This window comes from Magnolia sinica, chromosome 8 (genome assembly GCF_029962835.1).
Source record: "Magnolia sinica isolate HGM2019 chromosome 8, MsV1, whole genome shotgun sequence".
Classification (NCBI taxonomy): Eukaryota; Viridiplantae; Streptophyta; class Magnoliopsida; order Magnoliales; family Magnoliaceae; genus Magnolia; species Magnolia sinica.
Genome location: NC_080580.1, coordinates 475,550 through 490,477, shown reverse-complemented (window position 1 = coordinate 490,477; position 14,928 = coordinate 475,550). Strand labels below are relative to the sequence as shown.

General features: G+C 40.1%; 1 protein-coding gene across 1 annotated transcript; it reads left to right on the top strand.

Moving 5' to 3' along the window:
- The first annotated feature begins 8,722 nt into the window (after positions 1-8,722).
- On the top strand, positions 8,723-14,389 carry LOC131253733 (probable LRR receptor-like serine/threonine-protein kinase At3g47570). The gene is made up of 2 exons (XM_058254870.1): positions 8,723-11,384; positions 14,007-14,389. The coding sequence occupies exons 1-2, from the start codon at positions 8,723-8,725 to the stop codon at positions 14,387-14,389; spliced, it is 3,045 nt and encodes a 1,014-aa protein (XP_058110853.1).
- The last annotated feature ends 539 nt before the right edge of the window (positions 14,390-14,928 follow it).

Here is a 14,928-nt window from a genome sequence, read left to right as displayed (position 1 = left end):
GTTGGTTGGTAATTAGTTTAATTCTGTTGTTTACTTTGTCTCCTGGGCATGGTTTAGTGATGGAATCCATTCTAATTCATATACCTTTCATCTCTTGAAAATCAGATCAAGTTCAGTTTAATTTCCATGATTTTTGAAGCAGGCATAAAAATCTCCCTGATCCCTACAAGTGGATCCTCTGAATCCCTAGTTTCCTTCCTCAGAATTCCTTAAAGTTTTAGATAATTTTTCCACAATTATTCCTTAAATTCTATTTGATTTAGATCACATCTTAGACTAGTTCTATTTCTACCTAGTTTCAGGAAACGTACAAGTTTCAATCCCTGTGGATTCGACCTCGGTCTTACCGAGTTTATTACTACATCACAACCCTATACTTGGGGAGTGAACAATGTTCATATGTTGAGGTGTGTAGCTGATGCAAAGTGGGTCGCAGACCTATTCTTGGCTCAGATGGACTGAAAAAAGATTCTCAACTCTCTTATTGATGTGTATGACTTCCTACATGCAATTTACATTCTTTGTTGTTTAAATTCAGGCACTACTTAGGTGTGAATTCATGTTAAGTTGATATTCAACAAATGCTCACATGCTTGTATGATTAGAATTGTTGTTCCTTTACTGTTTTAAAGTGCTCGTATGAATATCTGTTATAATTGAAGGTATTGGGACTATGAAATAGTCCAGGGAATCGGTAACAAACTTTGAGTTCATGGCCGAGGTTATTTTCACCACGTAGGATGTGTTTGACGAACCCGATTCGTATTAGGGTTGTCGGCAGTGGTTTGGCCATACGGAGTGTTTGCGCACTTCATGTCGTTCAACTTAACGTACACTCGTGATAGTCGAGCTCATCAAGTAACCCAATTTTCCCGGTGGATGTTCACCATGTATGGACGCTATTATTCGAATCTAGGGTACCAAACTTAGCAATGCAATCCCATTAACCATTGTACATTTATCTGCTAAGACTCATGAGTCGGGCATGGTGGTATGGGACACCGTGGTTGAGCTATCGACCTACATTGGGGTGACGAGCCTCCCCATAGTGACCAGTGAGCAAACCGGACTCGTGAGCCGATTATGGTGGTATGAGACACTATATTCGCATTGTCGGCCTACATTGATTGGTGACGAGCCCTTTGTAGTGCCCTCGAGCATACCTTGATACTGCATTGAGGTGACAAGCCTTAGTGTAGCAACTAAGGTATGACTAGGCATGCATTGATTGGTGACGAGCCCTTTGCAGCGACCTAGAACCATATGATCGTATGAGATTGTCTAGGACTGACGACCCTAGAATGGATTACTGTGTGGGAATCGATATAAGGAAGGTACCTTAGCTTTCCAATCATGTTGTATGAAAAGGACTAATAACAACTTGGTAATCATATGCATGCACCGCATTGCATGTGCCTTGGTGTCGTGAAGCACTGCGGGAGGTTGTCATGCGTACCGTAAGATGAAGACGCTGAGGGAATGCAGGCGAGGGCATGCATCATTGCTACATACATCCTTGTATTAACAAGAGTAATTAGGACATATTTGATTGTATTGCCCTATCATTACTGCTTGATTGAATTGATAACATGTTAACTTTTTGCTTAGCTTCTTGAGTTGATCACTCACTCCCACATTCGGGACGGTGTTTTAACACCAACCGGACTCTGTCTTAGATGCAGATGATAATGCGACCCCGAGGCGGAGCAGGAGTATGAGGATGACGAAGACGCGTTTTCTTTTATGCAGATTCTCAGGCGGGTTCATGTAAGCCGTGCCCAGAGCTACAGGGATTCTAGGTTTCTTTTGTAATGGATGATTTCATTTTGATACTTATATTTTCAAACAAACACTTGTAATTATGACTGGTAGAGCATCATATCTCAGGGACTTATATAGATATACATATATGTTTCTTGAGTCTTTCGCTTGCAGATTTCACCTATCCTTGGATTATATTTGCAATGTGGCTTAATCTACTCCATGTTTTATGCACTCATACGGACAACATACATTCATCATTGCATATGTTGCATAAGTGATGTTTTGAAACTCGGGAGCCGAGTTACGCTCGACCCCGAATTTCGGGCGTTACAAATGGGAGATCCGCTTTGGCGTGGCGCTAGAAATATTGGGCAAGATAAGCGGAAGCGTAGAGGTCAATTCGGTTTTAGCCATATTCCGAGAGGAGAATGCCCCGAGATGGGCTGACCCGACTCGGTCAAGATCTTGAAACTAATGTTAAATCCATGGAATGATGAGACCTAGCCACCCACACCCCACACACTCACGCATCCACTCACACCACATGTGCACTTGATCCCTGGTCTTTCATTGTTGAAACAGATGCATGTCTACCATTGAGCTATGGAACTAGACCACTGCTTTGTTTTATGGCTTGAAATGCTTGGGAGGTTTTGAGCTCATTCATGGCTCATGCTCTAGATTGGTGTGATCGTTGATGTAATTTTGAAATTTCTGGTTGACCTTTTGAGTGGTGCAGATTCCGCAGCATTCAGTGGTGATTAAGAAATTCTTCTTAACTTCCTACAATGGGGAGGGTATTTTAAGATTTTTGGGGTAGATATGACGGTGCAAAATTTGATCCAACATATTTTAATGCATGGCTAATATATATTAGACAATTCCAACCATCAAACTTTAATTTCCAACACTAATTAAATGGCCCCATCAAAGTTTGATTTAGACCACTTGCCATCCAAAGTAGGGAAAACATTTGGATGATAGTGGATTATTCCTAAAAGATTAAACCCATAGGGTGGTGTTAGAGTTTAGTGGATTATTCCTAAAAGATTAAACCCATGGGGTGGAGATGGGGCATACTTTTCAAACAAAAGGAGATAGGGCATTGGTTCTGTCCCTGGACTTACTTTTCAGGTGTAATCGGTGCACTTATTTTTAGTGTCCCGAAGAGATAGGGTATCCGTATTTTATGGTAGACTTGACTTCTTTTCGTACAGGATAACGATGGGTACTTGACTTCTTTTCTTCATAGATTTGACTCCATTTCATATAGTATAATGATGGGTACTTGACTAGATTGAGAAGGTGCATGCTGAATGCAATTGAATTCAGGCCATGATTGTGAGCGGCTATCTTTGCAATTGGATTCAAGATGGAGTAGCTTTACTCTCCTGAATGTCTGGTAATTAATTTAGACAGGCCATCAGTTTCCTTGTTTTGGCTTTTCAATCAATAATTATGGGGTTGTATCAGTCTCACTGCAAAGATATTGACACATCCATCCAATTATACAATTTGTGGCCCAACATTTTATTAAAAAAGATTAATGAAAAAAAGTTGAATATTTTTATAAGATGTAGATATTGGTGTTGAATCTATGGAATTAATGATTAGGGCTGGCAATGGGCTAAAGTTGGACCAAGCAAAATCAATATTTTGAATAGGCCTGAGCCAACTGCAGGCTCACTCATTACAGTCCATTGTCAGCTATTTGGACCACTTACTGGATTGAAACTTACTAGACTGCTTGTGATGTTTCAGGCTTGTTCGGGCCCAATTTGATGTATTTGTGTTATGTCCATGCCGTCCATCCATTTTGTGAGCTCATTTGATCCAAAACTCAAGTGGAACGCACCACAAGAAACAGCGAACTTACTGTTAAAAACTTCGTGGGGTCACATAAGTTTTGGATCGTCGATATTTGTGTTTTCACTTTATCTAGTCTGTGTGACCTTATCAGCAAGTTGTATGGCACATAAGCATCAGGGTGGGTCCTTAGAAAAGTCCCTGTGGGTGTCATTATCCTCACTATTTCTGTGGTGCCTTCCACTGAGCTTTGTTCACCTCATTTTTGGCTCATGCTTTAAAATGAAGTGCAAAATGGATAGACAGTGTGGATACAAAACACGCACATCATGGTGGGCCCCACAGTGCCCTAGTGGTATGATCACTAGGAAATCATTTTCCCTTGTCAGATTGACCTTCAAAATGGCATGGGTTTCACAGTAATAGGTGGATTTAGAAGTTCTTTCTACTGTTGCGAGGAGGAGATTTGCGATGTCTAGGGCAGATCTAACGGTGTAGATATTTGATAAAACATATTTTAATCATCAAAATCATAGGCATTAGATAGTACCATCCATCAATTTTGTTCAGTTTCCCACACTAATCAAATAGCTGGGACCATCCCATCAAAGTTTGATTTGGACTACTGACCGTCCAAAGTAGGGAAAATTATTTAGATGGTAATCAATTGATACATCCTCATTACACGAGTTACGTGAAGAGATTGCATTAGCATGCTCGGGTTATCAACTCTGGATTAGTCCTAAGTAAATCCATTGGGCCCGAACTATCTTTTCAAGACCGCGGAGGATACACAGCATGCTTTTGTCCCTAGAGTACTTATTTTCAGTGCTCAGCGGAGAGAGCAATGGCCGAGGCTAGCCATGAAAAAAATCAATATTTTAAATAAGCCAAGCTGGACTAGTTCAAAATCAAAACTAAGGTTTGAGCCTCCTTTTAAAAAAATAAAAATAAAAATTTAAAAGCTTTTTGTTAGCTTGTTAGTTCACCCACTGTCAGTTCACACATCACTGTTAGCCACCCTCACTAGGGAATCGATAAGGAATGAACTTGTTGCTAGTCATTTAAACCAATTGTTGGATTGAATCTTGGTGCTATGATGAGTTACCGCAAGGCTAATTTTCCCACTGTGAATAGTGCTTTTGTTGTGTGGCAAGTGGTTGATCACTTCAGATGCTTGGTATGTTTTGGGCTTATTCATAGTTCATGCCTTATGTTGGTGAAATCCTTATTGTAATAGTCAAAAGTTAGATTGTCCTCTTGAGTTGGTGCTGGTTCCATAGCAGCCAGTGGTGATTTAGATATTCTTTATGCGTTCCTACCATGGTGTGGGCATTTTAAGATGTTTGGGGTAGATACGACGGTTCAAATATTCAATCCAACATATTTTAACAGCTAATATCTATTAGATAATTCCATCCATCAAACTTCAATGTCCTACACTAAACAAATGACTGGGGCCATTCCATCAAATTTTTATTTTGGCCATTTTACCATCCAAAGCATGGAAAACATTTTGGATAGCATTAATTCCTCCACGGGCTCTACCAAATTATCTCACAATTCTTAGAGTTGATAGGAGTGTTCCTAAAAGATTAAATTCATATGGTGAGGATGGGGCATACTTTTCCAGCACCAAGCAGGGCTTTGGTTCTATCTAGAGAGTTATTTATGGGATTTTTACAAAAATTGTCCCAAGGTATGGCCATTTCAAGAGAATAGCTTTGCTTTTCATTTTTCTTGTTGATTTCATCTAAACATCTTTTTAGTTTTTACAAGACTAAAATGGTATTGCCTTTATAAGTTGCATCCATATTTTCTTTCGCTATGCGGGAAAAGGTTGGTAGCCTTGATCCCAATGCATCATATGGCCATCACATGATGATTGAGCTCGTTTGAAGGGAGATCCAATTTATTTATTCTCTTCATAGCCCACCATTTCGGCTGAAGTACATTATTGTCAGTCACATACGACCTATCGGTGACTCACAACAATCGATAATGATAGTCATTCACTATCAATTGTTTTCCTTATGGTGGGGTCCACCTTATTTGTGAATGTAACTCATTCTTTAGGGACCTAAAATATGTTGGAAAATCAAATGGAAGGAGTGGATTCAACACATACCCCATGGTGGGCCCCACAATCCTTAAAACATGAAAACCATGATCCTTAATATATGACAACCTCGATCCTTAACATATGACAACTCAGACCCTAACCCTTAACACCACAAGGATGCTGACCATAGAATATGTGTCGAATCCACTCTGGTTGTTGGAGTTGGCAGATCAGTTGATTCCACTAGGTAAGTAATTTCACATGTTCACATAGGACCACAACATAAGGAAATAGATGAGAGTAAATGGCTTCGGTTATTGGTCGTTTGGGCCACAGGAAGCTCATATCAAAGTTAAAGTTAAAATAATGGATTATGAAGAAAATAAATAGATTGGATCTATCTTTAAGTAGGCCCAATCACCACATAATAATAACCTCATGCATCGAGATTGGAAGCTTTTCTAACAAGTAAAAGCAAGTGCTGCACATTCCTAAAGGCAATGGCATTTTAATACATGAAAAAGCTAAAAATTTATCCTGATACTTAACTGTTAGCGTCAAACTATAAGGTCATTTTGATAAAAATCACAATATTTTGTTAAGAGAACATACGGCATCACTTCTAAATCAAGGTCACCCCCACCATGCACGACTGGATTCAGGCCATGAGTATCTGTCACCATCTTTTGTCGTCCGATCTAGGATGGAGGAGGCTTGTCCTCTTGAATGTGTGGTTGATTTCAACAGGCCATTGGATTCCTTGTTCCAGTTTTTCTTGTGGTTGCTTCGGTCTCACTGCAAAGATGTTGACATGTCCATCCAATTGTATAATCTATTACTCAACAGTTTGTTGAAAATATTTAATGAAAAAAAAAAGTAGGTGAATATTTTTATTAGTAAGATGTAGATTTTGACGTTGAATCTATGGAATGATTAAAGTAGATATTGGTGTTGAATCTATGAAGTGATTAAGGCTGGCAATGGGCCAGCCCTAGCAAAATCAAAATTGAGTAGGCCTGAGCCAACCGCAGGCTTGCTCATTGCTGTCCGTGTGGTGATGAGTGACCTGAATGCTAGTTTTGGTGATGAGTGACTAGTTTTGGTTCTGCAATATTTCTTATAATGCATGGCAGGTGGTTAATGGACCCGAGACTGCTTGTGATGTTTGGGGCTCGTTCCTAGCTTATACTTTGAACTGGTGTGATCCTTGTTGTTAGAAGTCTATTGCCTGGTGGTAGCATTGTGGGGTCCACTGTGATATATTTATTTTGCATCAATGCCATCCATCTATTTCGCCAGCTCATTTTAGGGAATGAGCCCAAAATTGAAGCAGATTCGAAACTCAAGTGGACCACACTACAAGAAATGATGGAGATTGAACACCCCACCATTAAAAACTTCTCGGTGGTCACAAAAGTTTTAGATCAAGCTGATATTTGTGTTTCCCTTCGTTTAGGTCTATATGACGGTACGAACAGGTTGGATGGAAAATAAGCATAACCATCACGATGGGTCATTGGAAGGTTTCAATGGTTGGCGTCATAAAATAAGGTGGCAAAATTGGTTGATGGCGTTGATATAAAACACATACATTAGAATGGGTCTAGCATTATGCAAAAAATTAATTATATCCAAAGATCATCTGGACCACACTACAAATAGCAGCGGAGATACTGATCTTCACTGTTAAAAAATATTGAACTTCTAAGAACAGTGGGGGCCCAAAACAACCGTTGGATATAGAAGTTCTTCCTACCACGGTGAGGGTATTTTAAGATGTTCGGAGAAGATCTGGTGATGTACGTAGATATTCAATCTAACATATTGTTAGACAATCCCATCCATCAATTTTATCAAAATTTCCATGCTAATCAACAGCCGGGACATCCCATCTATATAAGTTTGATTTGGACCATTCTACCATCAAAAGTAGGAAAAACTAATTAGGTAGTACTCAATTGATACCTTTTCATTTCACATGTAAAGTGAAGAGATGGCTTTAGCATGCTCAGGTTCCATGGGCTACACCATGCCATATGAGGATTGTAGAGAGTTGAGCCGATTAGTCAAATCGATGGGGTGGATATAGGGCATGGTTTCTGGATTGCCAAACTTACCTTTCGAGGTTACGGGGGAGATGGGGCATAGCTTTTGTCCGTATGTACTTAATTTTTTTGGTGGTTGGTGAATATATGATATCATATGATATCACTTGTTTTCCATAGACGTGACTTCCACTTGGATGAAGACCTTGTATGACTTTTCACCTTGGATGAAGACTGGGAGAGACTTGGAAATACAACCCTAACCATTAGTTAACATATCCAATGAGAAAATTGGAAATCTATGAGTAGACTCGTATGTCTTGTTGCATTGGAAGAAGAGGGTAACTGACCAGGGAGCACGGATGCCGATTGGGTACCGATAGAGCTCAGGGCAGGCTGGGGCTATGAGGTGTTGGAAACTATACAGATTAATGTATTTCTGTATAATGTGGAAACCGAAAAGTACAAAATAATTAGAAATCAGGACAGGCTGAAGCAATGGGGATGCCTACCATTGAAAAGCTTTTGGGAGCCATCTAAGTTTTGGATCAATTTGATATTTATGTTTTCCTTTCATGCAGTCTACATGAACTAATAAACAGGTTGGATGGTAAAAAAAACATCACAGCGGGCCATAGGAAGGTTTCAATGGTGTGTCATTAGCACCACTACTTCCTGTGATATGGTCCACTTGAGCCTTCTATCTGCCTTATTTTTGGTCCCATAGCATAAAATGATATGATAAAATGGATAGACAGTGTGGATTAAATTTATATATCACGTGACCCTTCAAGAGCCCCTACCTCGACGGAGTCCGTCTAGTCGCGGGGCAGTGGCAGTATGCAATCTGCTTCTACTGTAGGATAGAGAGCTTTTGTTCGCACAGGGCCCACAGAAATCCACGCGTTTGGAGTCGCGTGGGACCTGTTTTTTAATTAATTAAATAAATAAATAAATAAAAAAAAAAAGAGACGATAAGGAGCTTTTGCTTTAAGATAATATTTTTTATACGCACGTTTGCTTTCCTGCATTAACATAATCGATAATGGATCTCCCGCCTATGAACTTATGGGCATTTTGGTCATTTCTCTTTCTCTCTTCCTGTTTGTTCGGATCTTCTGCTAACTTCTCCAACGAAACTGATCGGCTTTCTTTACTGAATTTCAAACATCTGATAACTGAAGATCCTCTCAATTCCTTGAGCTCATGGAATCATACTCTCCACTTCTGTCACTGGCAAGGTGTCACATGCGGTGGTCGCCGTCATCCTCAAAGGGTCACCGCCTTAAACCTCACTGGCCAGAAATTGGTGGGTCCCATATCTCCCTTCATAGGGAACCTCTCCTTCCTCAGGATAATCGATCTCTCAAACAACAGCTTCAGCGGCCCAATTCCTGAAGAGATGGGCCGTTTGTTCCGCTTGCGGCTTCTTAGTCTGTACAACAATACATTCACCGGAGAAATTCCTGCAAATCTGACCCACTGTTCTGAACTCAAAGTCCTTTTGGTTTTCCGGAACCGGCTTGCAGGGAGGATTCCAACTGAGCTCGGCTCTCTATTGAAGCTCTCCCAATTGGACCTTGGTCAGAACAGTCTTATAGGAAGCATCCCACCTTCACTTGGAAACCTTTCATTTCTCACTTACCTTTTTCTCTCAGAAAACAGTCTGGACGGCAGCATCCCAGACGACCTTGGTCGGTTGGCAAACTTAGAGAATTTTTTTATTTCTGAAAATGAAGTGTCAGGTAGGATTCCGACCCAGCTATACAATCTCTCCTCTATTATCATTTTCGACGTGGGATTGAACAGATTGCATGGAAATCTTCCTCCCAACTTAGGCCTCATTCTTCCTAATCTCCAAGGCCTCTATGCTGGAGGAAACCAATTCACAGGACCCATACCAGTTTCATTATCCAATGCTTCCGGACTTGCAGTTATTAACCTTGCTAAAAATAGCTTTAGCGGATCTGTGCCCATGAATTTTGGAAGCCTCAAGGGTACTCTGTCCAAGTTACGTTTGTGGGGCAATAAACTTGGAATTGGGAAAGGTCGTGACTTGACTTTTCTTGATTCTTTGACGAATTGCAGTAGCTTACAAGAACTGGACGTAGGCATTAACCGTCTCAACGGTGTGTTGCCTGACTCCATAGCTAATCTTTCGATCCAGCTGAGAAAACTAATTTTAGGTGATAACATGATATTCGGAAGCATACCATCTGGGATTCAGAATCTAATCGGCTTAACAGTACTGGATGTAGGGCATAACTTTCTGACAGGTACAATTCCCATCAGTGTTGGGATGCTTAACAAGGTGGAGAGACTCTACTTTAACAGAAACGAATTATCAGGGCAAATTCCTTCTTCCTTGAGTAACATCTCCCGATTGTACATACTCACCTTATCTGGAAACAACCTAATGGGGAGAATCCCTTCAAGTATTGAAAATTGTATAAACATGCAGTTAATACACCTGGAAAATAATAACTTGAGCGGTACATTACCCAGAGAACTTTTCAGCATTCCCTCTTTGATTCAACTCAATGTTGGAAACAACTCTTTTACTGGTAGTCTGCCACTGGAAGCTGGTTCCTTGAAAGCTCTCGGAAACTTCATTGTTTCTAATAACAAGTTGTCCGGCGAAATTCCAAGCTCACTAGGCAATTGTCGCAGCCTAGAGTATCTCCAGTTGGATGGGAACTTCTTTCAAGGATTAATTCCTTCATCATTTAGTAGTCTAGGAGGCCTTCGATCCCTGGATCTTTCACGCAACAACTTGTCCGGAGAGATTCCAGAATACCTAGAGAAGCTTGCTCTAGAGTATCTAAATCTATCCTTCAATAATTTGGAGGGTGAATTACCAAAACAAGGGGTCTTCGGAAATGTCAGTCAAGTTTCAGTACTCGGAAATAGTAAGCTTTGTGGGGGTATTCAAGAATTACAATTGCCTCCATGCTCTAGCCAAGCTTCCAAGAAACAAGGGATGTCTCTTGCTTCAAAAGTCAAATTCTCAATAATTGGTGCTGTCCTGTTTGTTATTTCATTATCATGCTTCTTTGCCTCTCTTTATTGGGTAAGAAAGTCGAAACGGAAACCTTTTGCTGTGCCTTCTGTGGAGGATTCTTTTGTGATCGTATCTTATGCAGAACTCTTTAAAGCAACAGATGGGTTCTCCTCAGCCAATTTGGTCAGCACTGGAAGTTTTGGCACTGTATTTAAAGGAATTCTAGATCGTCTTGGAACTATGGTAGCAATTAAAGTCTTCAACCTTCAACGACAAGGAGCTATGAGGACCTTCATTGCCGAATGTGAGGCCTTGAGAAACATTAGGCATCGGAATCTTGTTAAGATCATAACTTGTTGCTCAAGCATTGATTTCAAAGGAAATGATTTTAAAGCTCTAGTTTATGAGTACATGCCTAATGGAAGTCTAGAGAAGTGGTTGCACGGAGATGGTCATGACCAGCTGGGAAGGAAATTGAAGTTTACTCAAAGGCTAAACATTGCTATAGATGTGGCTTCTGCACTAGATTATCTGCATAATCATTGCAAAACGTCAATCATTCATCGCGATTTAAAACCGAGCAACATTCTTCTTGATGATGATATGATTGCTCATGTGAGTGATTTTGGGCTAGCCAGGTTCTTATCTGAAGTTGCTCAAACTAGTTCGCTTGGAATGAAGGGATCTATTGGGTACATTGCTCCAGGTAACAATTTTATCTATTTCCTTCCAGAATATTATTTCATCTTACACACACATGACATATATACGTGTAAATATATTTCACCTGAGCTTCCCATGAGATGGAGCTATGTGGCCCCCTCCGTGATGTGTATCAGACATCTGCGCTGTGCATTTGGTGGTCCTTTCTAGATTATGGGATATTTCAAAAATCAATTACATCTAGAGCTCAACTAGTCTGTACCAACTGTCAAAACATGACTAAAACATACAAAAGAGTTTAGTGGGGCCTACCTGAGTTTTGGATACAGCTAAAACTTGGTGTGACCCCTCATCCAAGTATGGATGGGCTGGATATCTGTCACTCAATCTACCACTTGAGTCATGAAGGTTTCATTGAGAAGGTATACATCCACTCTCAGCTGTTGTCTGTAGTGTAGCCGACTTAAGTCATGGATTGGCTTATTTTTAGGCCCACAGCCCAACATGGAGGTGTGCATCTGACTAATGGGGTGGATGTCCGATACAAATCATGGTGGGCCCACACAGCTCAAGCTCATGGGGCCTCATACTTCCCATATATGTATAGGGAAATGGGATCCCACTGTGATGTGTAAAGGACATCCACACCATGCATTTGGTGGATCCCCTCAAAATTAATCGCACCTGTAACTCAAGTGGGCCATACCATCTTAAATTGGGGGAAATCATGACTAAAACAGATAAAAGAATTTGATGGGCCCACTTGAGTCTTGGATATGGCTGGAACTTGGTGTAACTCCTCATCCAAGTGGGACATAGACAATGGATGGGCTGGATGTGTGAACCACACCTCAACCGTCCCTACAAATGATCATGAAGGTTTCAATGGGTGGATATTCACTCTCAACTGTTGTTTGTAATGCGGCTCACCTAAGTCATGGATTGGCCACTTTTTTAGGCCTGTGGCCCACCATGGAAGGATAAATCTGAATGTTGGGTGGATGTCCAACACAAATCACAGTGGGACCCACACACCTGGATCTCATGGGAAGCTTACCATAAGGTCATCCTCATGTCCAACCAGTTTGGGTGCAGGGCCATCATGGTGTTTGTATAACATCAACCGGCCTAGCAAGGTATTTCCACAATGAAATTGAGACCCAAAAAACCAAGTCAACCTAATGATTAGGTAGTTCACACCATATAATCCAGTGAACAACTACCAAAAAATAATAATAAATAAATAAATCTCCACATTTATGTTGAGTACACCTAATGGTTAGATCAACCTGGTTTTTGGGATGTTCCATTTTCTTGCTGGGATGATCATGTTGAACAAGTGAGATGTCTTGTTGCAGCTTTTGAGAGGGGGAAGTGGTCAACCATTTCTAAATGGTATTCTAACTCCACACGTGCGTACTTGGGTGTGTGAGACAAGGTATAGCCCCTTGCGTGAAGATAATCGTGTGCAAAAGTAAGGCCGGTCCACTCATTTAGGGCAGTTTTAAGAGGGATGGCAAATATACTCATTCAAGTCACACATCTGGCCTCCCCAATGAGTGGGTTGTCTGACTTCTGCTTATTGTATACTTGGAAGCATGTCAAACTCACATCTCCCACAAACTTACCAAGATATTGTTTTACTTGTGGATAAACTTCCTATTCTTAATAATTAAGAAACTGTCATAAGGCTTCAACTAGCATAGATATCAACTGTTGAATGGCTTATGAGAAATTATCTCCGTGAACCAGTTCCATAAGAACTCGCGAGAACCTTTTGAAAACTCACACCATGTGATGTGTGCACAAAATTCAATCTATCCACTCGATGAGTCACCTCAAGAAACTCCTAGGGCCCAAAATCAGGTGGGACATAGCAAAGTGGGAGGGGATGCCCACTCTTGCTATTTACCCAGGACCCACCTAACTTGCAAAACAGGGGGACTTTTAGCCCAACCCTTCGTCTAAGATAGATGAAGGGTCTGTATGGCCTAGATTACGTACACACATCATATGGAAAAAAGTTTGATATGCTACAAGCATGGGAACCCATTACACACTATACATGTGTAAAATTAGTACACGTGTATGATCTAATCCATCAATCAGGCAGGCCCAGTCAAGTACTTGACCTAGACCGTAGTCAGACATGAGCTGAGTAAAGATCAAGATGAGGTCTCAAAGACCTGAAGACTACCCGAAAGGGAATTTATCTAGATCCAGGTCCTAAAAGAATGATCCGAGATTAGAAGGGCCCACACCCAGAATGATTCAAACTTGATGGCATCAAAATCTTATTGATTTCTAAGATCTAGATATACAAAGTGGTACTCACTTAAACCTCACATGAACCACACCACAATAAGGTATGAGGAATTTCCTTTTGGTAATAGCTTTAGTTGTGATATGCTTTACACAAAAATCATAATAGTAACTCATATATATGTTCACTTCATGATTGAGAAGCTATGTTGTTTCATTTGAGTAGTAGAATCTTGTTCTATGTACAACTTTGTAAGAACTTACAAGTTCATAGCACACCAATTGATATTAAAAATGAGATCTTTAGAATAGCAAAATTGCCAATTACTCTCAAAATTCAACTTTTATTATTTGTATTTAAATGGTTACTGACATTCCAATATATGAGATGTATAAATTACAGAGTATGCGATGGGTGGTAAAGCATCTACACAAGGAGATGTTTACAGCTATGGAATCCTACTATTGGAGATGATCACCGGGAAGGGGCCAATTGATGACATGTTTAAAGACAATCTAAGCCTTCATCATTATGCTAAGTTGGCTTTGCCTGAACAAGTAATGAGAATTGCTGATCCACAACTGCTCTTAGAAGAAGCCGAAGTAGCTCAATGCAATGGAAAACATATTAATACAAGAAATAAAATTCATGATTGCTTGATTTCAATGGTCAAAATCGGTGTGCTGTGCTCTGCAGAATCTCCAAGAGAAAGAATGGTGATGAGGGATGTTGCTGCAGAAATGCGTGCAATCAGGGACTTGTTTCTTTGGGCTAGGATTCACTGAGACAAACAAATTAGGTTGCAAATATTGGATGAAGGTTTGTCTTACCTCAATCATTAGGAAGTTATTATTAATAGTTTTGTTGTGAAAGATTTCAAAATAAAATGAGTTTGTTAAATACTTTTGTAAATAAGCTCTAGATATATTCAGTCTTAGCTTAAGGGTGTACTTGTTTTGATATTGAAAATATGAGAAGATGTATTTCTTTTTGTTTGCTTATCTTGTGTTAAATGAAGGGATATTGTATCACGAATTTAATAAGAAAAAGACATCATCGTATTTTAATAACAATAATATTGGGTTACTAAGATGATTGATCTGTGACATATTTTGTGCAAAAGTTTTGAGAGTTATTTATGAAATTTGCCTTTAGTGCGCCAAATGATCGCACCAGTTCTCACGGAACTCATAAGAACTTTTTTTTAGAACTAATCATACGTGATGTGACTCCAAAATCTGAACAGTCTACATGAAGCATCACCTCATGAAAACCCCAAGCCCCAATTTTTGCTTTGATCCAAAACTTTGGTGGGCCATGAAAA

Bases quoted from the DNA above. Each gene is read 5' to 3' on its own strand.
- LOC131253733 (XM_058254870.1), top strand. From the start codon at position 8,723: ATGGATCTCCCGCCTATGAACTTATGGGCATTTTGGTCATTTCTCTTT. The intron at 11,385-14,006 runs GTAACAATTTTA...TATAAATTACAG, and splicing joins TATTGGGTACATTGCTCCAG to AGTATGCGATGGGTGGTAAA.